This window comes from Loxodonta africana, chromosome 7 (genome assembly GCF_030014295.1).
Source record: "Loxodonta africana isolate mLoxAfr1 chromosome 7, mLoxAfr1.hap2, whole genome shotgun sequence".
NCBI classification, from domain to species: domain Eukaryota; kingdom Metazoa; phylum Chordata; class Mammalia; order Proboscidea; family Elephantidae; genus Loxodonta; species Loxodonta africana.
Window position 1 is genome coordinate 95,663,506 of NC_087348.1, and position 25,440 is coordinate 95,688,945.

Sequence of the window (25,440 nt, forward strand, 5' to 3'; positions counted from 1 at the left end):
CAGGACCACCGGGGTCCTTCCCGTCTCAGTCAGACCATTAAGTCTGGTCTTTTTAAGAGAATTTGGGGTCTGCATCCCACTGCTGTTCTGCTGCCTCAGGGGTTCTCTGTTGCTCCCTATCAGGGCAGTCATCGGTTGTAGCCGGGCACCATCCAGCTCTTCTGGTGTCAGACTGATGTAGTCTCTCATTTATGTGGCCCTTTCTGTCTCTTGGGCTCATAATTACATTGTATCTTTGATGTTCTTCATTCTCCTTTGCCCCAGGTGGGTTGAGACCAACTGATGCGTCTTAGATGGCCGCTTGCTAGCGTTTAAGACCCCAGACGCCACTCTCCAAAGTGGGATGCAGAATTCCTGCTCTTTTTTGATTGTTGTTTGCTTGACATATTCTTTCCATCCTTTGAATTTTAGTTTGTGTCTCTAAGGTGTGTCTCTTGTAGGCAGCACATAGACGGATCATGCTTTTTTATCCATTCTGCCACTCTCTGTCTTTTTACTGGTAACATTTAGTCCATTTACATTCAGTGTAATTATGGATAGGTATGAGTTTAGTGCTGTCATTTTGATATCTTTTTTGTGTGTGGTTGGCAGTTTCTTTTTCCCAGTTAATTTTCTGTGCTTAGTAGTTTATCTTTATACATTGTCTTTTCCTCTTATTCGTTGTTGATTTTGTTTCTGCTGAGTCTTTTTTTTTTGTATTTTATTTTGATGAGCAGGATTGTTAGTCTCTTCTGTGGTTACCTTAATATTTACCCCTATTTTTCTAAGTTTAAACCTAACTTATATTTCTTTATATCGCCTTGTCTTCCTCTCCATATGAAAGATCTATGACGACATTTCTTAGTTCCTCTTTATTGTTTTAATGTTGTCTTCTTTTACTTAATGACATTGCTGTTTCCCTGTTTTAAGCGTTTTTCTATCTTGATTTATTTTTGTGATTTCCCTATCTGGGTTGATATCTGATTGCTCTGTCCGGTGTTCTAGTCCTGGGTTGGTATCTGATATTATTGATTTTCTAACCAGGGAACTCCCTTTAGTATTTCTTGTAGTTTTGATTTGGTTTTTACAAATTCCCTAAACTTCTGTTTATCTGGAAAAGTCCTAATTTCATCTTCATATTTCAGAGACAGTTTTGCTGGATATATGGATTCTTGGTGATTTTTTTCCTTCAAGCCTTAATATATGTCATCCCATTACCTTCTTGCCTGAATGGTTTCTGCTGAGCAGTCCAAGCTAACTCTCTTTTGTAGGTGACCTCGTTTATCCCTAGCTGCTCTTACAATTCTCTCTTTATCTTTGGTTTTGACAAGTTTGATTATGTCTTGGTGACTTTCTTTTAAAATCTGCCTTATGTGAAGTTCGGTGAGCATCTTGGATAGATATCCTCTCATCTTTCACGATATCAGGGAAGTTTTCTGCCAACAAATCTTCAACAATTCTTTCTGTATTTTCTGTTATCCCTCCCTGTTCTGGTGCTCCAATCACTCGTAGGTTATTTCGCTTCAGAGAGTCCCACATGATTCTTACAGTTTCTTTGGTTTTTTTAATACTTTTATCTGATTTTTCTTCAAATATATTGGTGCCAAGTACTTTATCTTCAAGTTCAGAAATTCTGCCTTCCACTTGCTCAGTTCTGCTCCTCTGACTTTCTATTGAGTTGTCTACTTCTGTAATTTTATTGTTAATCTTCTGATTTTCTGATTGCTGTCTCCCCATGGATTCTTGCAGCTTATTAAATTTTCACAATGTTCTTGAATAACCTTTTTTAATTTCTTCAACCGCTCTATCTGTGTGTTCCTTGGCTTGTTCTGCATATTGCCTGATCTCATTCCTAATGTCTTGAAGAGTTCTGTATGGTAATCTTTTGTATTCTGCATCTGGTAATTCCAGGAAGGCAACTTCATCCAGAAGATCCCTTGATTCTTTGTTTTGAGAGCTTGTTGAAGCAATCATGGTCTGCTTCTTTATGTGATTTGATATTGACTGTTGTCTCTGTGCCATCTATAAGTTATTGTATTAGCTTATTTTATGTTTGCTTACTATATCCTAGCTTCTTGCTTTGTTTTGTTTTGATATGTCCAGATAGGTTTCTTGAGTAAGCTCGCTTGATTATTTTCGCCTTTGAAGCTCTAACATCCTGTCACCAGATGGCTAGAGCTGTTACGAGGTATATGAGCCTAGGAGTCCATTCACTTTTCTAGTATGGATTCAGCTCAGGTATCCAGGTAGGTGGTCATCAAGTGTGTGGTACAGGCTCTGTCCTATAGTCTTAGAGGGGCAGGGGTGATTGGTGTAGGTACTGGTGTCTGGTTGTAGCAGGGGGCCATGCTCTGAACAAGGCAGGGGGCTGACAACCATCCCCTGAGTGTCTCTGAAGAAAGCACGTCCCTCTTCCCTAGAGTGCACAGGTGGGTGGGTTCTGCAGATGGACCTTGGGTACCTAGCACTTTTGGTTTTAAAGACTGGGAGGTACCAGTTATCCTTGGACCCCCGTCCCAGTAACTTTTCTAAGGTCACAAAGTTTGCAAATGGTGGGGTCAAGTTTTGAACCCAAGCATTGTGGCACTACAGCCCTGTTAACCACTATGCTCTAGGACTGCCTCTCACTGTATAGGTAAGAATCAGGATACAGAACTTTCAAACCATTGGAGGTAAAAAACATGCAAAGAAAAAAAACGATACAGGAAAAATCAGGAAAGGAAAAAAGAAGAAGCACAGATGCATGCAAATGGAAAATATAAAATAATATAGCATGAGTAAGACCAAATATATTTGTATCTTAATATAATGACACGGAAAGATGAACACATCATATTCTTGAGCAAAAAGAACTGGAGACGGAACAGCAAAGTATACTAGGACTCCATTTATGTTAATACATACACACTTACAATCTACACGTGCTTATGTAGGCTTGGGAAAAGTCTGGAATGATATACAAGAAATGTTGACAGTTACTGTCTTAGGAGTGAATTACAAGGGAACCTTTGCTTAACTCCATGATATTTTAATTTTCAACAACAATCATAACTGGCACAAAGTAGGCATTAAACATTTGCTAAACAGACATTTGGATATTGCTACGATTAAATCATAACCTGATTTATCAGGTGATTATTAAGATGAAGGAAACCCTGGTGGCGTAGTGGTTAAATGGTACAGCTGCTAACCAAAGGTCAGCAGTTCAAATCCACCAGGTGCTCCTTGGAAATCCTATGGGGCAGTTCTACTCTGCCCTATAGGGTTGCTACAAGTCAGAATTGACTCTATGGCAACAGGTGTGGTTTTATTAAGGTCAACGAAGAAACATTATATTCAAAATGTTCTTCCTGGCCTAGTATTTTTAAGACCTTACTTAATTAAACACTTGTTGTTGTATTTGTTTCTCTATACCACTTAGAGATTGACAAAGCTGCTAGGCTGACATCAAATTTGGCTGTGAGCTGGCAACCAGTTACTTAAATCCTATAGTAAATAGAAATCTGTGATGCACTTTTATTTTTTTAATAATTTTTATTGAGCTTTAAGTGAAAGTTTACAAATCAAGTCAGTCTGTCACGTATAAGCTTATATACACCTTACTCCATACTCCCACTTACTCTGCCCCTAATGAGTCAGCCCTTCCGGTCTCTCCTTTCGTAACAATTTTGCCAGTTTCTAACCCTCTCTACCCTCCCATCTCCCCTCCAGACAGGAGATGCCAACACAGTCTCAAATGTCCACCTGATACAAGTAGCTCACTCTTCATCAGCATCTCTCTCCAACCCATTGTCCAGTCCCTTCCATGTCTGATGAGTTGTCTTCGGGAATGCTTCCTGTCCTGGGCCAACAGAAGGTTTGGGGACCATGACCGCCGGGATTCCTCTAGTCTCAGTCAGACCATTAAGTCTGGTCTTTTTATGAGAATTTGGGGTCTGCATCCCACTGATCTCCTGCTCCCTCAGGGGTTCTCTGTTGTGCTCCCTGTCAGGGCAGTCATCAGTTGTGGCCGGACACCATCTAGTTCTTCTGGTCTCAGGATGATGTAAGTTTCTGGTTCATGTGGCCCTTTCTGTCTCTTGGGCTCACAGTTGTCATGTGACCTTGGTGTTCTTCATTCTCCTTTGATCCAGGTGGGTTGAGACCAATGTGATGCACTTTTATTTTATGGAACACTGAGACACAAAAAGAAAACCTCGTGGCATAGTAGTTAAGAGCTACTGCTGCTAACCAAAAGGTATGCAGTTTGAATCCACCAGGCGCTCCTTGGAAACCCTATGAGGCAGTTCTACTCTGTCCAATAGGGTTGCTGGGAATCAGAATTGACTGAATGGCAATGGGTTTTGAGACACAAAAAATACTTTCAGTCAAACTATGGCATACCATCAAAACATTTGATTTCAGATTTGTTAAAATAATTAAAAATGTGCATCTTAGAAATGATAAAATATGGTGAGTTCTATTATCAGAAAGTCTAATAACTATCTTTATATTCAGTTCTTATTACATACTAGTACTATACTAAGTGCTTTTACACATATTATCCCATTTATTTTTCACAGACTCTCCATGAGACGGATGTTATCATTATCCTCATTTTACAGTCGGGGAAACAAGGCACAAAGCAGTTAAAAAACTTGTCCATAAACCACTAGTAAGTACAGAAGTCAGGACTGGAACAAGACAGTCTGACTCCACAGTATATTCTCTTGTCTATACTGCCTGGAGAAAAGTTTACTAGTCCCTTCAGAAGAGGAAAAGTGCTTCCTGGCACTAAATTCTTAAATCTATCAAGTGAGACCATACAGAACGTCTTTGTTGCCAGGTAAAGTCTTCTGTTGTGGTATAGGCAATGGAAAGCCATGGGACGGTTTTTAGCAAGGGAGGGAGACATGATCAGATTTCAAAGGATCTAATTTGATCCAAGAACAGAGCTTAGAATATCTGAAAAATGAATAGATTGCATATCCCTTAGCTCATTTTTCCTAATTATAATTTCATTCATCACAGTCCTTGGTGAGGTCTCCTAATACATTTGGAAGCGTCTTTGAAGGACCATGCCACCCCTTTTGGCCAGCTCCACATCTTACCCTCGAGTAGTTCGTGCTGTTACTATAAGTTGCAAGGCTTTGGCCTGTAGCCTCATATGATGTATAATCACCACCTGCTTATTCTCCACACCACTGTACATGAACTCCATTTTGTAGGTCTCCTCCATGATCTAAAAGGAAAAGGTCATTCACGGTAAATATATATATATATATATATATATATATATATATATATATATATATATATATATATAATAATAGTCTTTCCTTAGAACAAAACAGAATTCTGTTAAAAAAATCTTCTAAGTGAAACTCTGAGTGAAGCATTTTTTTTTCTTTCCAAATCCCTATGCATTAATTCTCAACTGGGGTTTTTTTTTTTTGTTTTTTTAAATCTTTGTTGTGCTTTAAGTGAAAGTTTACAAATCAAGTCAGTCTCTCATACAAAAATTTATATACACCTTGCTTATATACTCCTAATTGTTCTCCCCCTAATGAGACAGCACACTCCTTCCCTCCACTCTCTCTTTTCGTGTCCATTCCGCCAGCTTCTAACCCCCTCTGCTCTCTCATCTCCCCTCCAGATAGGAGATGCCAACATAGTCTCAAGTGTCTACTTGATCCAAGGAGCTCATTCTTCACCAGCATCTTTTTCTGTCCCACTGTCCAGTCCAATCCCTGTCTGAAGAGTTGGCTTTCAGAATGGTTCCTGTCCTGGGCCAACAGAAAGTCTGGGAACCATGACCACAGGGGTCTTCTAGTTCTGTCAGACCATTAAGTCTGGTCTTTTTACGTCAACTGGGATTTTTTTTTTAATGCCTATGATTTATGTGTTGGAGGAATTAGTGTAGTGTGCCTTGTGAAAAGAGAATAAATTATTTACTCAATTAATAGCACAATCATCTTAATCGAAAATGTAAAGATGTGAAATTTTAGTCACTGATGAAATTGTAATGCACTGCTTGTTACCCTAAACCAAACTCACTGTGTTGTGGGACAAATGAATATATACTGTGTGTCGAAACCCAATATCCAGGAAAAATCCTCAAGAATAACCCAGGCCCATCAGCCATATGTTAGTCATCCCAACAGACTGCCCCATGGGCCTGATATATCATGGGCTTGAGAAGGGGATAAGTGCTAAAAACAATGTTTATGACGCCAGCCCAAGCCCAGTGCATCTTAAGCTCTTGCTCAATTCTATCAAAATTTAACTACTTACATCCAACTGATGCTTATTTTTCCCCTCTTTGCCTGCCTCACTTTAGAGGCTTTGGGGTCAGAGAAATGATTCCAGGCTCTCCTTCTAATAACAGTAAGACAAGCTGCTTAATTATATACTACCTTAGTTTCCCTATTTGTAAACAGGAAACAAATAGCACCAACACCATAAAATTTACAGGATTAATAAGGCGTGGAAAGTACTTAGCATGGTTTCTGGCACACAGCAATAATTCCTTTCCTCTCTTCCTTCTAAATACTTACTTCTCCCTGGTCCTAACCCTCCCAACAGGGCCCATTAAGTCATTAACCTCTTGCCTACAATAAGCCAAAGAGCAGGTCTGAGAGAGAGTCTGGATTAGATGAAAGGTCTGGCAGTGTAGTGGAAAGAAGGTAAGACTCTGGGTGTCTGAGCTCAAGTCCTGACTCTGCTACCTATAAACCTACTGCCATCAAGTCAATTCTGATTCACAGTGACCCCACAGGGTTTCCAAGGTCAACGGCACTGTGTTGTTTAAATCTCTACAGAAGCACACTGCCACATCTTTCTCCCATGGAGCCGGTAGTGGTTTCAAACCACCAACCTTTTGGTTAGCAGTCAATTACTTTAACCACTGTACCACCAGGGCTCTATGAACTCCATCCTACTGAGTCTTAATTGCCTCATCTGTAAAATGGGCTTAATATATCTTCCTATTTTACAGTATTATTGTAAAGGTAAACTGAGAGACTTGAAATCATTTAGTGAACTGTAAGGTAACAATCATGGTCACCATCACTAGCTCTATAATGAGTCATAATCATTAGGTAATATGCGGACTCACTATCTGGAAGATATGACCCATGGGAGTTAAACAAGACCTAAGAATGAAGGGGAGCTGTTCAAAGTTAGAAAGAAATGAATTCAAGGCAAATAAAAATCGATGCTACTTAATGAAACCAGCAGAAACTCAAGAACCTTCTAACCTCCAAGAGATGATACAGCCCCAAAATATGTGGTTGTTCTTAGGTGCCACTGGTTCCTACTCCGCGAACCCGAATATAACAGTGCCCAGTTCAACACCATCCTAACAATTTTTGCTGTTTCAGCCCATTGAAGCAGCCAACTGTATCAATCCATCTCGTTGAGGTCCTTCCACTTTTTCACTGACCCTCTACCAAGCATAATATCCTTCTTCAGGGACTTGTCCCTCCTGATAACATGTCCAAAGTACGTGAGATGAAGTCTTGCCATCTGCCCTTCCAAGGAGTATTCTTCATGTACTTCTTCCAAGACAGATTTGTTTATTTTTCTGGCAGTTCATGGTATATTCATTCAATATTCTTCACCAACACCATAATTCAAAGGCTTCAATTCTTCTTTGGTCTTCATTATTCATTGTTCACCTTTCAAATGCATATCAACTGACTGAAAATACCATAGCTTGGGTAAGGTGCACCTTGGTCCTCAAGGTGACATCTTTGCTTTTCAATGCTTTAAAGAGGCTTTTGCAGCAGATTTGCCCAATGAAATGTGTCATTTGATTTCCTGACTGATGCTTCCCTGAACATTGATTGTGAATCCAAATAAAACGAAACCCTTGACAACTTCAACTTTTTTTTTCTTTTTTTAATTGCACTTTAAGTGAAAGTTTACAATTCAAGTAAGTTTCTCATACAAAAACTTATACCCTAGTTGCTCTCCCTATAATGTGACACCACACTCCTCCTCTCCACCCTGTATTTCCCATGTCCATTCAACCAGCTCCTATAACCCTCTGCCTTCTCATTTTGCCTCTGGACAGCAGCTGCCAACTTAGTCTCATGAGTCTCCATGAGCTGAGAAGTACACTCCTCACCAGTATAATTTTATGTCTTATACTCCACTCTAATCTTTATCTGAAGAGTTGGCTTCAGGAATGGTTTTAATTTTGGGCTAACACAGAGTCCAGGGGCCATGTCCTCTGGGGTCCCTCCATTCTCAGTCAGACCAATAAGTCTGGTCTTTTTACTAGAATTTGAGTTCTACACCCATTTTTCTTCTGCTCCATCAGGGACTCTTTGATGTGTTCCCTGTCCAGGCAGTCATTGGTGGTAGCCAGGCACCATCTAGTTCTTCTGGTCTCAGGCTGATGTAATTTCTGGTTTATGTGGCCCTTTCTGTCTCTTGGGCTCATATTTTCCTTGTGTCTTTAGTGTTCTTCATTCTCCTTTGCTCCAGGTAGGTTGGGACCAAGAGATGCATCTCAGATGGCCGTTTACTAGCTTTTAAGACCCCAGGTGCCACTCACCAAAGTAGGATGCAGAATGTTTTCTTAATATACTTTGTTATGCCAACTGACCTAGATATCCCCCGAAACCATGGTCCCCAGACCCCCGGCCCTGCTACTCTGTCCCTCAAAGTGTTTGGTTGTATTCAGGAAACTTCTTAGCTTTGGTTTAGTCCAGTTGTGCTGACTTCCCATGTATTGTGTGTTGTCCTTCCCTCCACCTAAAATAATTCTTGTCTATCTAGTTAGTGAATACGCTTCTCTCTCCTAACCATCAAAGAATGTCTTCTTCTGTGTTTAAACCTTTTCTTGAGTTATTATAATAATGGTCTCATACACTATTTGTCCTTTCATGACTGACTAATTTCGCTTAGCATAATGTCTTCCAGATTCGTGCATGTTACGTTTCATGAATTCTTCCTTCTTTATTGTTGCGTAGTACACCGTTGTCTGAATATACCATAATTGCTTTGTGCATTCATCCGCTGATGGGCACCTAGGTTGTTTCCATCTTTTCGCTACTGTAAACAGTGCTCTAATCAACATGGGCATGCAAATATCTATTCGTGCGAGGGTTCTTATTTGTCTAGGATATATTCCAAGGAGTGGGATTGCTGGATTGTATGGTGTTTCTATTCCTAGCTTTTTAAGGAAGTGCTAAATATTTTCCAAAGTGGTTGTACCATTATACATTCCCAAGACCAGTACGTAAGTGTTCCAATCTCTCCAACATTTATTATTTTGTGTTTTCTAGCTTAATGCCAGCCTTGTTGGAGTGAGATGGAATCTCCCTATAGTTTTGATTTGCATTTCTTTAATAGCTAATGATTGTGAACATTTCCTCATGTATCTGGTAGCCACCTGAAAGTCTTCCTTGGTGAAGTGCCTGTTCATATCCTTTGTGCACTTTTTAAATTGGGTTATTTTTCTTTTTGTTGTTGAGGTTTTGCAGTATCTTGTAGATTTTAGAGATTAGACCGTAATAGGATTTGTCATAGCTGACAATTTTTGCCCAGTCTGCAGGCTGTCTTTTTACTCTTTTGGTAAAATATTTGGATGAGCATAATTGTTTGATTTTTAGGAGCTCCCAGTTATCTAGTTTCTCTTCTGGTGTTTGTGCATTGTTAGTAATGTTTTGTATAATGCTTATGCCATGTATTAGGGCTCCTGGCGTTGTTCTTAATTTTACTCCATGATCTTTATCACCTTAGGTTTTATATTTAGGTCTTTGATCCATTTTGAGTTAATTTTTGTGTATGTTGTGAGGTATGGGTCTTGTTTCACTTTTTTGCAGATGGATATCCAGTTATTCCAGCATCATTTGTTAAAGAGACTATCTTTTCCCCATTTAATGGACTTTGGGCCTTTGTCAAATACCAGCTTCTCAAAAGCGGATGAATTTACATCTGGATTCTCAATTCTGTTCCATTGGTCTATGTATCTGTTGTTGTGCCAGTACCAGGCTGTTTTTGACTACCTCGGTGGTATAAGTATAATAAGTTCTAAAATCAAGTAGTGTGAGACCTCCCATGTTGTTCTTCCTTTTCAGTAATGCTTTATTTACTCAGGGCCTCTTCCCTTTCCTTATGATGTTGGTGATTTGTTTCTCCATCTCATTAAAAAAATGTCACTGGAATTTGGATCAGAATTGCACTGGATCTACAGATTGCTTTGGATAGAACAGACATTTTCACAATGTTGAGTCTTCTTATCCATGAACAAGGTATGTTTTTCCACTTATTTAGGTCTCTTTTGGCTTCTTGCAGTAGTGTCTTGAATAGTTTTTTTTGTATAGGTCTTTTACGTCTCTGGATAGATTTATTCCTAAGTATTTTGTCTTCTTGGGGGCCATGGTAAACGGTATTGATTTAGTGATTTCGTCTTCAAAGTTCTCTTGGTTGGTGTAGAGGAATCCAACTGATTTTTGTATGTTTATCTTGTATCCTGATACTCTGCTGAAATCTTCTATTAGTTCCAGTAGTTTTCTTGTGGATTCTTCAGGGTTTTTTGTGTATAAAATCATATCATCTGCAAATACAGATACTTTTACTCCTTCCTTACCAATTCGGATGCGCTTTATTTCTTTTTCTTGCCTTATTGCTCTGCCTAGGACCTCCAGCACAATGTTGAATAAGAGTGGTGATAAAGGACATCCTTGTTTGGTTCCCAATCTCAAGGGGAATGCTTTCAGGCTCTCTCCATTTAGGATGACATTGGCTATTGGCTTTGTACAAATGCCCTTTATTATGCTGAGGAGTTTTCCTCTATTCCTATTTTGCTGAGAGTTTTTATCATGAATGGGTGCTGGACTTTGTCAAATGCCTCTTCTGAATCAATTGATAAGATATGTTTCTTGTCTTTTGTTTTATTTAGGTGATGGATTACACTGAATGTTTTTCTAATATTGAACGATCTCTGCATACCTGGTATGAATCCCACTTGGTCATGGTGAATTATTTTTTTGGTATGTTGTTGAATTCTATTGGCTAGAACTTTGTTGAGGGTTTTTGCATCTAAGTTCATGAGGGATATAGGTCTATAATTTTCTTTTTTGGGGGGGAATGTCTTTACCTGGTTTTGGTATCAGGGTCATGCTGGCTTCACAGAATGAGTGTAGGACTATTCCACCTTTTTCTATGCTCTGAAATACCTTTAGTAGTAGTGGTGTTAACTCTTCTCTGAAAGTTTGGTAGAATTCTCCAGTGAAGCCATCAGGGGCAGGGGTTTTTTTTGTTGAAAGTTTTTTTTAATTACCTTTTCAATCTCTTTTGTTATAGGTTTATTTACTTGTTCTGTGTCTGTTTGTGTTAGTTTAGGTAGGTAGTATGTTTCTAGAAATTTGTCCATTTCCTCTAGGTTTTCAAATTTCTTAAAACTCAATTTTTCATAGTATCATTATGATTCTTTTAAGTTGGGTCTGTTGTGACATAGAACATCTCATTTCTTATTCAGGTTACTTGCTTCCTCTCCTGGTTTTCTTTTGTCAGTTTGGCCAATGGTTTACCGATTTTGTTCATCTTTTCAAAGAACCAGCTTTTGGTCTTATTAACTCTTTCAACTGTTATTCTATTTTCTATTTCATTTAATTCTGCCCTAATTTTTATATTTGCATTCTTCTGTGACCGAGAGTATCTTTTGCTGCTCTCTTTCTAATGTTCGAGTTGTAGGGTTAATTCTTGGATTTTGGCCCTTTCTTCTTTTTGGATGTGTGCATTTACTGCTATAAATTGACCTTTGAGCACTGTTTTTGATGCATCCCAAAGGATCTGGTAGGATGTGCTTTCATTCTCATTGGAGTCTATGAATTTATTTATTCTGTCCTTAATTTCTTCTATAACACACAGTAGTTTTTGAGCAAGGTGTTCTTCAGTTTCCATGTGTTTGATTTTTTTTTCCTTGTTTTTTCTGTTATTGATTTCTACTTTTATGATTTTACAGTCAAAACAAATGCTTTGTAATATTTTGATGTTTTGGATTCTGTTAAGCTTGCCTTATGGCCTAATATGTGGTCTATTCTGGAGAATGTTCCATGTGCACCAGAAAAGAAAGTATACTTGGCTGCTGTTGCGTGGAGTGTTCTGTACATCTCTATGAGGTCAAGTAGGTTGATTGTGGCATTTAGATCTTTTGTGTGTTTGTTGTTGAGCCTCTTTCTGGATGTTCTGTCCGTTACTGAAAGTGGTAGGTTGAAGCCTCCTACTGTAATTGTGGAGCTATCTCTCTTTTCTATGCTGTTAGAGTTTGTTTTATATATTTTGGTGCCCTCTTGCTAGGTGTGTAAGTATTTATTATGCTTATGTCCTCCTGGTGTATTCACCCTTTAATCATTATACAGTGTTCTTCCTTATCCTTTTTTTTTTTAATTAACTTTTATTGAGCTTCAAGTGAACGTTTACAAATCAAGTCAGACTGTCACATATAAGTTTATATACATCTTACTCCGTACTCCCACTTGCTCTCCCCCTAATGAGTCAGTCCTTCCAGTCTCTCCTTTCGTGACAATTTTGCCAGCTTCCAACTCTCTCTATCCTCCCATCCCCCCTCCAGACAGGAGATGCCAACACAGTCTCAACTGTCCACCAGATACAATTAGCTCACTCTTCTTCAGCATCTCTCTCCTACCCACTGTCCAGTCCCTTTCATGTCTTCCTTATCTTTTGTGATAGATTTTACTTTAAAGTCTATTTTGTCAGAGATTAATATTGCCACTCCTACTTTTTTTGATAGTTGTTTGCTTGATATATTTTTCCCACCCTTTGACTTTTAGTTTCTTTGTGTCTTTAAGGTTTATGTAGGCACCATATAGACAGATTATGTTTTTTCATCCATTTTGCCACTCTCTGTCTCTTTATTGGTGCATTTAGTCCATTCACATTCAGTGTAATTATTCATAGGCATGAGCTTAGTGCTGTCATTTTTGATGTCTTTTTATTTGTGTTGTTGACAGTTTCTTTGTTCCACTTAATTTTCTGTGCTGAGTCATTTTTCTTTATATATTTTCTATTCCTCTTCTTCACTGCTGTTGTTTTTGTATTTCCTGAGTCTTCATCTTTTTCTTGTTTTTCATTTTGATGTGTAGGATTGTTGGTTTCCTTTGTGGTTACCTTAATATTTACCCCTTTTTTCTAAGTTTAAATCAATCTTTTATTTCTTTATATTGCTTTGACTTCCTCTCTATATAAAAGATCTATGACAATTGGACTAAACCAAAAGCAAAGAAGTTTTCTGAATAAACTGAATGCTTCAAAGGCCAGCGTAGCAGGGGCAGGGGTCTGGGGACCATGGTTTCAGGGGACATCTAAGTCAATTGGCATAATAAAATCTATTAACAAAACATTCTGCATCCCACTTTGAAGAGTGGCCTCTGAGGTCTTAAATGCTAGCAAGCAGCCATCTAAGATGCATCAATTGGTCTCAAACCACCTGGATCAAAGGAGAATGAAGAACACCAAAGACACAAGGCAATTACGAGCCCAAGAGACAGAAAGGGCCACGTGAACCAGAGAATACATCATCCTGAGACGAGAAGAACTAGATGGTGCCCGGCTACAACCGATGACTGCCCTGACAGAGAACATAACAGAGAACCCCTGAGGGAGCAGGAGAGCAGTGGGATGCAGACACCAAATTCTCATAAGACCAGACTTAATGGTCTGACTGAGACTGGAAGGACCCCGGTGGTCATGGCCCCTAGACCTTCTGTTAGCCCAGGACAGGAACCATTCCTGAAGCCAACTCTTCAGACATGGATTGGACTGGACAATGGGTTGGAGAGGGATATTGGTGAGGAGTGAGCTTCTTGGATCAGGTGGACACTTGAGACTATGTTGGCATCTCCTGCCTGGAGGGGAGTTGAAAGGGTGGAGGAGGTTAGAAGCTGGTGAAAAGGACATGAAAAGAGAGAGTGGAGGGAGAGAGCAGGCTGTCTCATTAGGAGGAGAGTAATTGGGAGTGTGTAGCAAGGTATATATGGGTTTTTGTGTGAGAGACTGACTTGATTTGTAAACTTTCACTTAAAGCACAATAAAAATTATTTTAAAAAAAAGATTTATGACCACATTTTTCAGTCCCTCTTTTTTGTTTTAATGTTATCATCTTTTCATAATGACATCTCTGTTTCCTTGTTTTGAGTGCTTTAGTTGTGATTTATTTTTGTGATTTCCCTATCTGGGTTGACATCTGGTTGCTCTGTCCTGTGTTCTAGTCTTGAGTTGTTATTTGATGCTATTGATTTTCTAACGAGAGGACTCCCTTTAGTATTTCTTGTAACTTTGGTTTGATTTTTGCAAATTCTCTAAACTTGTCTTTATCTGGAAATGTCCTAATTTCACCTTCATATTTGAGAGACAGTTTTGCTGGATATATAATTCTTGGTTGGCAATTCTTTTCCTACAAGGCTTTCTATATATGTCATCCCATTGCCCTCCTGCCTGCATAGTTTCAGCTGAGTAGTCTGAGTTTAGTCTTACAGAATCTCCTTTGTATGTGAGTTTTCATTTATCCCTAGCTGCTCTTAAAATTCTCTATCTTTAGTTTTGACAAGTTTGGTTATGATATGTCCTGGTGGCTTTCTTTTGGGATCTACCTTGTGTGGGGTTTGATGAGCATCTTTGATAGATCTTCTCATTTTTCACAGTATCAGGGAAGTTTTCTGCCAAGAAATCTTCAACAATTCTTTGTATTTTCCGTTATCCCCCCCATTCTGGTACTCTAATCACTCCCATGTTATTCCTCTTGACAGAGTCCCAGATAATTCTTAGGGTTTCTTCATTTTTTTTTAATTTTTCATATGATTTTTCCTCAAATATGTTGGTGTCAAGTGCTTTATTTTCAATCTCACTAATTTTGACTTCCATTGCCTCAACTCTGCTCCTATGACCTTCTACTGAGTTCTCGAATTCTGAAATCTTAATTATGAATCTTCTGGATTTCTGTTTACTGTCTCTGTATGGATTCTTGCAGACTATTAAATCTATCTTTATGCTCTTCTCTAATATTAAGTTCCTCTTTTGCTTTGTCTGTGTGCTGCTTCGTTTGTTCTGCATTTTTCCTGATCTCCTTCCTGATCTCTTGAAGAGTTCTGTATAATAATCTTTTCTATTCCACTGCCAGTAATTCCAGGAAATTCTCTTCATCAGGAAGATTTCTTGATTTTTTGTTTGGGGAGCTTGCTGAAGCCATCACGGTTTCTTTATGTGATTTGATATTGACTGTTGTGTCCGAGCCATCAATACGTTATTGTATTTATTTATTTTACATTTGCTTACTGTGTTCTAGCTTCTTTTGTTTTCATATGCCCAAATAGGCTGCTCGAGTGAGCTAGTTTGATTATTAGTGCCTTTGAAGCTCTAATGTCCTGTCACCAGGTGGTTAGAGCTATTACAAGGTATGTGAACCCAAGAGTCCATTTACTTTTCCTCTATGGGTTCAACTCAGGTGTCCAGGTAGTTGGTCATCAAGTGTGTGGTGCACGCTCTCACCTACAGTCCTAGATGAGCAGGGATGATTGATGTAGGCACTGGTATATGACTGTAGTAGGGGGGTTACATGTTGAGCAAGACAGGAGGCTGACAACCACCGCTGAATGTCTGCAAGGAGAGTGTATCCCTGTCCACTAGAGTGCCTAGGTGGGTGGGTTTTGCAGCCAGACTATGGGCACCCAATGCTGTTGGCTATAAGGACTGGGAGGTGCCATTTATTCTTCGACCCCTGTTGTGGGTGTCTAGGTGGTGAGGGTGGAGCCATCAGTCCTCTGGTCCCTGATGTGGGTAGATGAGAACCCTGCTTCATAGGCAGAGCGGTGTCAAATACCATGAACCTCCCACTCCGCCATATAGCTGAAACAGTTGAAGTTAGACTTCAGGTATATACCGTGTTGTACTGTGCTAATGAGGGCCTATGCTATTAAAATGGGCCCATACACGTCTATGCAGGGGTAAAAGGCATTCAAAGTTTGTGGACCCCTTATGCCTGTGCCAGGAAACGGAGCTGTTTCTGTCCTGAAATTCCTGCTTAGGGGAGCCGGCAGATTATTTTTTCCCTGTTTGTTAATCTATTCCCTTTCCAAGCTGGGAGAATGCCCCAGGGTGCATGATGGTCCTACTTCCAGTCCAGGGCACACAGCACTTTCTGAAGCCAGCTCGGATCCAGTGCAAGTAAGTGGGAGAGAGAATTTTCCCCAAAGAGGAGCTTTTTAATCCACATGGTAGGTTAGATGCACGTACTTATCTTTTGCCAATTGAGAGCCACTTTTCACTGAGTCTGGAGGCATGACTAGACTCTCCTCTGCTAGGTCTCTACCAATGTGGAAAACGCATCCCAAACGCCACTGTTTGTGTCACTGCTGGCACCAACCAATCCTGGCCTGCGGAGTGCCAGTTCCCGCCGGGTCAAGTGTGGTGACTCCTTATTGCTTCTGAACCATCTCTCCCTCCCCCTGCTGCTCAGTCCAACTCCTCAACTCTGCCTTTGATGTTTAGAGCTCCTAGACCATCATATATAATTGATTCACTTGATTTTTCGTGTCTTTGGTGTAAGAGGAAACCCTGGTGATGTAGTGGTTAAGTGCTATGGGTGCTAACCAAAGGGTCAGCAGTTCAAATCCGCCAGGTGCTCCTTGGAAACTCTATGGGGCAGTTCTACTCTGTCCTAAAGGGTCACTATGAGTTGGAATTGACTCAATGGCACTGGGTTTGGTTTTTTTTTTTTTTTTGGTTTTTGTTTTAAGAGGGACTATAGGAAGCATCTGACTACTCCACCATCTTGGCCCCATCTGGACCATCTTTTCTCTTTTATCATGATGCTGCTTATTGGTCTAGTTGTGAGAATTTTTGTTTTATGTTCAAGTTTAATCCAACTGAAAGGTGTAGTCTTTGATCTTCAGGAAGTGCTTCAAGACCTCTTCGCTTTCAGCAAGGAAGCTTGTGTCACCTGCATATCGTACCTGTTAATGAATCTTCCTCCAATCCTGATGCCCCGTTCTTCTTCATATAGTCCATTTCTCAGGTTATCTGCTCAGCATACAGATTGAATAGGTATGGTGAAAGGATACAACCCTGACACACACCTTTCCTGACTATAAACCACTCCTTATCCCCTTGTTCTGTCCGAACAACTGCTTCTTGATGTACGTACAGGTTCCTCATAAGCACGATTAAGTGTTTTGGAATTTTCATTCTTCCCAATGTTATCCATACTTTGTTATGATACGCTCAGTCAAATGTTTTTGCATAGTCAATAAAACACAGGTAAACATCTCTCTGGTATTCTCTGCTTTCAGCCAAGATCTCTCTGACATCAGCAGTGATATCCTTGGTTCCAAATCCTCTTCTGAATCCAGGTTGAATTTCTGGCAGGTCCTTGTCGATGTACTGCTGCAACCATTTTTGAAAGATCTTCAGCAAAATTTAACTTACGTGTGATATTAGTGATACTGTTTGATAATTTCCATGTTCTGTTGGATCACCTTTCTTTGGAATGGGTGTAAATATGGATCTCTTCCAGTCAGTTGGCCAGGTAGCTGTTTTCCAAATTTCTTGGCATACATGAGTGAGTGTTTCCAGCATTGCTTCAGTTTGTTAAAACATCTCGATTGGTATTCCATCGATTTCTGGAGCTCTGCTTTTCACCAGTGTCTTCAGTTCAGCTTGGACTTCTCTTCCTTCAATATCGCTGGTTCTTGATCATATGCTACCTCCTGAAATGGATGAATGCCAACCAATCCTTTTTGGCACAATGACTCTGTGTATTCCTTCCATTTTCTTTTTTGTTTGTTTTAATAATTTTTATTGAGCTTTAAGTGAACATTTACAAATCAAGTCAGTCTGTCACATATAAGCTTATATACACCTTACTCCATACTCCCACTTACTCTCCCCCTAATGAGTCAGCCCTTCCAGTCTCTCCTTTCGTGACAGTTTTGCCAGTTTCTAACCTTCTCTACCCTCCTATCTCCCCTCCAGACAGGAGATGCCAACACAGTCTCAAGTGTCCACCCGATACAAGTAGCTCACTCTTCATCAGCATCTCTCTCCAACCCATTGTCCAGTCCCTTCCATGTCTGATGAGTTGTCTTCGGGAATGGTTCCTGTCCTGTGCCAACAGAAGGTTTGGGGACCAAGACCGCCGGGATTCCTCTAGTCTCAGTCAGACCATTAAGTCTGGTCTTTTTATGAGAATTTGGGGTCTGCATCCCACTGATCTCCTGCTCCCTCAGGGGTTCTCCATTGTGCTCCCTGTCAGGGCAGTCATCGGTTGTGGCCAGGCACCATCTAGTTCTTCTGGTCTCAGGATGATGTAAGTCTCTGGTTCCAATAGCCCTTTCTGTCTCTTGGGCTCATAGTTATCGTGTGACCTTGGTGTTCTTCATTCTCCTTTGGTCCAGGTGGGTTGAGACCAACTGATGCATCTTAGATGGCCACTTGTTAGCATTTAAGACCCCAGACGCCACCTTTCAAAGTGGGATGCAGAATGTTTTCATAATAGAATTATTTTGCCAATTGACTTAGAAGTCCCCTTAAGCCATAGTCCCCAAACCCCCGCCCTTGCTCTGCTGACCTTTGAAGCATTCAGTTTCCATTTTCTTTTGATGCTTCCTGCGTTGGTCAATATTTTGCCCCTAGAATGCTTCAATATTTCAGCTTGAGGCTTGAATTTTTCCTTCAGTTCTTTCAGCTTGAGAAATGCTGAGTATGTTCTTCCCTTTTGTTTTTCTAACTCCAGGTCTCTGCACATTTCATTATAATACTTTACTTTGTCTTCTCGAGCTGCCTTTTGAAATTTTCTGTTCAGCTTTTTTACTTCATTTTTTTCTGTTCACTTTAGCTACTCTATGTTCCAGAGCAAGTTGCAGAGTCTCTTTTGACATCCATTTTGGTCTTTTCTTTCTGTCCTGTCTTTTTAATGACATTTTGCGTTCTACATGTATGATGTCATCCCATAATTTGTCTGGTCTTTAGTCATTAGTGTTCAGTGTGTCAAATCTATTCTTGAGATGGTCTCTAAATTCAGGTGGGATATACTCAAGGTCATATTTTGGCTCCTGTGGATTGGTTTTAATTTTCTTCAGTTTCAACTTGAACTTGCATATGAGCAATTGATGGTCTATTCTGCAGCAGACCTCTGGCCTTGTTCTAACTGATGACACTGAGCTTCTCCATCGTCTCTTTCCACAGATGTAGTCAATTTGATTCCTGTGTATCCCATCTAGTGAAGTCCACATGTATAGTTGCCATTTATGTTGTTGAAAAAAGGTATTTCCAATGAATTGGTCATTGGTCTTGCAAAATTCTATCATGCAATCTCTGATGTTCCTATCACCAGGGCCATATTTTCCAACTACTGATCCTTCTTTTTTTGTTTCCAATTTTTGCATTCTAATCACCAGTAATTATCAATGTATCTTGATTGCGTGTTTGATCAATCTCAGACTGCAGAAGTTGGTAAAAAATCTTCAATTTCCTCTTTCATGGTTGGTGCGTAAATTTGGAAAACAGTCACATTAACTGTTCTTCCTTGTAGGCATATGAATATTACCCTATCACTGACAGCACTGTACTTCAGGACAGATCCTGAAATGTTCTTTCTGACAATGAATGTGACACCATTCATTTTCAATTTGTCATTCCAGGCATAATAGACCATATGATCGTCCGATTCAAAATGACCAATACCAGTCCATTTTAGCTCACTAATGCCTAGGACATCGATCTTCAGCATTACATTTCATTTTTGACAACTTCCAATTTTCCTAGATTCATACTTTGTGCAGTCCACATGCCAGTTACTAAAGAATGTTTGCAGCTGTTTCTTCATTTTGAGTCATGCCACATCAGCTAATGATGGTTCCAAAAGCTTTATTTCACCTACGTCATTAAGGTTGACTCTACCTTAAAGAGGCAACTCTCCCCGTCGTATTTGAGTGCTTTCCAACTTGAGGGTTCGTCTTCTGGCACTATATCAGACAATGTTCCACTGGTATTTATAAGATTTTCACTGGCTCATTTTTTCATAAATAGATTGCCAGGTCCTTCCTTGCCAGTCTGTCTTAGTCTGGAAGCTACACTGAAACCTGTCCACCATGTGTGACCTTTCTGGTATTTCAAATACCAGTGGCATAGGTTCCAGCATCATACCTCATGCAAGCCACCAAAGTACAACAAACTGACGGGGGGAAGAAACTTAAGGACCTCTTATCTTCTAACAGATGATATGTGCTAAAACATAAACAACCTCAAAATGAGTTAAAGTAAACTTTAAGATGAAAGATTCATGAAAGAAACTTTTAGAATTCCATATATCTGGAATACAAATCGATAATATTTTAGAACACACAAGAATCTTAGAAATTATCTAATTCAACTCCCACATTTCAGAGAAGGAATATTCAGGCAGGTTAAGTAACTTGCTCAGTATCACCCAGCAAACTGATGGCTGACCGGGGACTAGACTCTAACTACCTTGACTCGAAAGTCAGTCTGTGTCCCTTCCGTGTGTGCTGCTTCCCATACTGATAACTTCTGTCACAGGATGAAATTAGGGAGGCCACAGCAGAGTCATGGAGCCATGTGAAGGCCTCTGGCTCTGGCACGCAGTAGACAATTCCTGGATAGAGATCTGAGAAGAAGGTCATGATAACTTTACCTGTTTTGCTGCTGCTGAGGCCAGATCACTCTGCTTCAAATACAAAGGGGCAGCCACATTCCACAGCTTTTCCTGCAAGGCCTACAGAGACAGACCAGGAGAGAACAACACAGAAATCACAAAGACTGAGATATCATTTGAGATTTACACTTTTGTTTTGTTTTGAAAATCTACCATGATCAGGACTTTGTCTCAATCAAATTTTAAGCCAATAAACCTCTTGTTATAAACATACCAATTACTGAGAAGAGGAAGACCAATGTGCCTGCTTATTCTATCTGATTCCTGGCCCAAAGGCCCTGTGTCCCAGACCAGTGCTTGGAATTAAGAGTACACGAACCACAAAGGCCTCACTAGAACGTCCAGTCAAGCCAGCTTCCTAGCCTTTGGGCACTCCTTGTTTCCAGTGCCATCGAACTACCTTGAGTCCTCTAGACCTTTCTTCCTTGACCTGTGCTGTTTTTTCTTTGCCCATGCTCACTTAACGGCCATGGATTTTACTTTCTATCTTTGTTCTCTCCTATCCATCTGCACAGCCTCCTCTCTCATCTCCTCTAAACTTCTGCTATAGAGTCTTATTTTCTGGGTCCTTCTTAATTACAGACATAAACTATTAACAATATACAAAGCCTAGACTAGTACTGTCCAATAGAAATATAATGTGAACTATATATGTAATTTCCAATCCTCTTGAAGGCACATTAAAAAGTAAAGAGAAATAAGTGACATTAATTTCAATGCTGTTGTTAGGTGTCATTGAGTCAGTTCTGACTCATAGCAACCCCAAGTACAACAGAACAAAACATTGCCTGGTCTTGCATCATCCTCATAATTGTTGTTATGCTTGAGCCCACTGTTGCATCCACTGGGTCAATCCATCTTGTTGAGAGTCTTCCTCTTTTTCATTGACCCTCTACTTTACCAAGCATGATGTCCTTCAGGAACTGGCTCCTCCTGTTAACATGTTGAAAGTATGTGAGATGAAGTCTTGTCATTCTTGCTTCTAAGGAGCATTCTGGCTGTACTTCTTTCAAAACAGATTTGTTCATTTTTCTGGTACTCCATGGTATATTCAATATTCTTCACCAACACTGTAATTCAAAGACATCAATTCTTCTTAGGCCTTCCTTGTTCATTGTCTAACTTTCGCATGCATATGTGGTGACTGAAAACACTATGGCTTGGATCAGGCACACCTTAGTCATTAAAGTGATGTCTTTGCTTTTTAGCACTTGAAAGGGGTCTTTTGCAGTATATTTGCCCAATTCAATGTGTCATTTAATTTCCTGACTGCTGCTTCCATGGTCATTGATTGTTGATCCAAGTAAGATGAAATCCTTGACAACTTCAATCTTTTCTCCATTTATCAAGATGTTGTGTATTGGTCCAGTTGTGAAGATTTTTGTTTTCTTTATGTTAAAGTGTAATCCATACTGAAGGCCACAGTCTTTGATCTTCATCATTACGTGTTTCAAGTCCTCTTCACTTTCTGGAAGCAAGGTTGTGTCATCTGTGTAATGCAGGTTGTTAATGAATCTTCCTCCAATCCTGATGCTGCGTTCTTCTTTATATACTCATTTCTCAGATTATTTACTCAGCCTACAGACTGAGTAAGCACAGTGAAAGGATACAAGCCTGATGCACACCTTTCTTGACTTTAAACCACATAGTATCCCCTTGTTCTGTTCAAACGACTGCCTCTTAGTCTACGTACAGTTTCCTCATGAGTACAATTAAGTGTTCTAGAATTCCCTTTCTTCCCAATGTTATCCATAATTTGTTATGATCTACACAGTTGAATACCTTTGCATAGTCAATAAAACATAGGCAAACATCTCTCTGGTATTCTCTGGTTTCAACCAAGATTCATCTTACATCAGCAATGATATCCCCCTTTCCACTTCCTCTTCTGAATCTGGCTTGAATTTCTGGCAGTTCTCTGTCGATATACTGCTGTAACCGCTTTTGAATGCTCCTCAGCAAAATTTTACTTGTGTGTGATATTAACCATATTGTTCAATAATTTCTCCATTCTGTTGAATCACCTTTCTTTTGAATAGGCATAAATATGGATCTCTTCCAGTCGGATGCCTATGTAGCTGTCTTTCAAATTTCTTGGCATACATGAGTGAGCACTTCCAGCACTGCAGCAGTTATCGAAACATCTCAATTGATATTCCATCAATTCCCACAGCCTTGCTTTTCGCCAGTGTCTTCAGTGCTGCTTGGACTTCTTCCTTCAGTAGCATCGGTTCTTGATCATATGCTAACTCCTGAAATGGCTGAACGTGTTGACCAATTCTTCTTGGTGTAATGGACTGTGTATTCCTTCCATCTTCTTTTGATGCTTCCTACATTGTTCAATATTTTGCCCACAGAACCCTTCAGTATTGCAATTTGAGGCTTGAATTTTTTCGTCAGTTCTTTTAGTTTGAGAAATTCCTAGTGTGTTCTTCTCTTTTGATTTTCTAATTCCAGGTCTTTACACATGTCATTATAATACTTTGACTTCTCAAGCCACCCTTTGAAATCTTCTGTTCTGCTCTTTTACTTCATCATCATAATAAACTATATTATTATTAATTTCAACAATATGGTTTATTTAACCCAATATATCCAAGGCATTATCATTTCACCAAACAATATTTTAAAAATTATTGATGAGATAATTCACATTCTTTGTTTAGTAAATGTACACAGTATATCTCAGTTAAATTAGCCATATTTCAAGAGCTCAAAATCACATGTATCTGGTGACTACAGAAGTGTGGCAGGTTTAGACTACAGGAAATTTTAAATCACGCAAATCATACTACCCTTAACAGAGTTATTGTTTTTGAATATTTACTCAATCTTTTTTCATATGTGTGCTTTTTATATAGCTATAGTCAGAAAGTATAAATAATTCTGTATTCTTTACTCCCCAGACATAACATTACATCATAAGCATTGTCACATTATATAATAATTTCATAAAGATCATCACTGGCTATAGAATATACTGTTGAGTAGATGTACCACAATTTATTTAGCTGTTCTCCTACCACCACGCACATTTCTGCCTTGGGTTCTAGGTCTGGGCCCCTTACCTACCCTGCTACTCCTTGACACTGTGTAAGCAAAACAGTACTCTGTTCTTTTTAGGTGTAATTGCTTTTCTTTTCCTCACCCATATTTTGCTACTATAGAAAAACAGATTTTTTTCAGAGGCCTTCTTGCATTCCTATGGGAAAGACAGCAAGCCAAGGAAGGAGGAAGGAGGTCAACAGTGACATGGCCAAGAGCTTTCACATACATTGCTTCTTACCAATCCTTACCTATTCCCAAGGGGTAGTTATTATTAGTCCTGTTTCACAGAGACTTGGAAAAGCCAAACAACTGTTCAATGGGGCACAAGAGAACTTTTTAGGGTGATGTTTATACAGATGTATACATCTGAAAGAATATAGTCTAACAAGAGCTATTTAAATCCCCACCAACGCACAATTTTGCTTCTGTCCTCCACACATAGTATATATGCCCACATTCGCATGAGTGCACACATCTGCATAACCCTTAAGTATGGCATTTAACACAAGCTCACACATCTTACTGTAGAAAAAAAATTCTGACTCACCACTTTTAAGACTAACATTTGGGACTAAAGCCAAGATTAAGGCTTATCAAATAAGAAGGGCTCTCTGAAATTCTGAGCCTAAATTTATGGCAGCAATCTGCTGCAGAAGCTCAAAGCTACTCAGCTAGTTTAATTGGTTTTTAACTCAGCAAAGTAAAACAACTTCTTGGATAGCAATTTTGCGTATATTTACTGACTACTTAGTCTGAAATGCCAGCAAGTTGTCCCTGTAAGAGCAATGGAATTAACATTTTGACTTTGACAAAGTGAAGCAAGCATTTAAGAAAAGAGAAGTTCATATAAGTCCTTTGAGATTCTAATGAAAATGACTATCCAATTTGCTCTAATTGTACAATCAGGAAAGAATTCTCCCAAATGTAAAAATTCAAATTCCTAAAATGAGTTAATATTCCTTTAATTAGAGACAAATTTAATTGTACTGTACAGTCTGTAATTTCTGCATTGCTAAGTGGTTGCACAAGACCATAAGTTTTTCCACTTACGGCTTCAAACAGTGCTGGACCCTTTATTCAAGTGCATTCTTAGCACCACAATCATAAACATAATGGATCACAACCAACCTTGATGAGAAGAAGCTGACACTGAAGGTAGGTAGCAGAGAAGTCAGCTACTCCTGCCAATTCAGACTGAAGTTCTCCAAGTCTTTGCAGATCCCTGTAGTAAACAAAATCCCAAACCAAACACAGAATAAGGATAATGCCACCAACATAAAGACTTTGTCAAAAACATCTTACCATTTTACACCTAGCAAATTGATCACAAATATTTAAATGACAATACCCAATGCTGGAGACAATAATGAAATTGGTTCACTCACACTGTGATAGCAATTTAAACTGATACCTTTTTGGAAAGCAAAACTGTACTATGTTCTACATGGTCAACAATTTTCATCAGTGGTTTTATGCTGAGAAGTAACACTAAGGGAAGTACCCAACAGAAATGAAATACTAATACTTAATATACCACAATATTCATTGTTGTGTAGACTATTACAGTAAAAACCCAGTAACTATTAAATATCCAGTGGTAGAAGAACTGTTAAATTATGGTACATCTAGTTAATGAAATACTCTATAGCCATTGAAGTTCAAAATATAATAAACTATATGATCCAACTATGTAAAAACTTATGGATAGGAGAAAAATAACAGCAAAGTTG

The 25,440-nt window shown here is 39.3% G+C and overlaps 1 protein-coding gene across 6 annotated transcripts in view; it reads right to left on the reverse strand.

Annotated features, from left to right (window-relative positions):
* The window catches only part of INTS4 (integrator complex subunit 4), a 137,332-nt gene that overhangs the window by 18,808 nt on the left and 93,084 nt on the right, over positions 1-25,440 (reverse strand). For all 6 annotated transcript variants that reach the window (XR_010322498.1, XR_010322497.1, XM_064288739.1 and 3 more), the window contains 3 exons: positions 24,839-24,932; positions 20,642-20,722; positions 5,070-5,200 (listed from right to left, as the gene is read on the reverse strand). Coding sequence is in view for 4 of the 6 variants with exons in the window: in XM_064288739.1 (XP_064144809.1) it covers positions 5,070-5,200; positions 20,642-20,722; positions 24,839-24,932 (306 nt within the window). In the remaining 2 variants the exon portion in view is untranslated. The remainder of the gene's footprint in view (positions 1-5,069; positions 5,201-20,641; positions 20,723-24,838; positions 24,933-25,440) is intronic.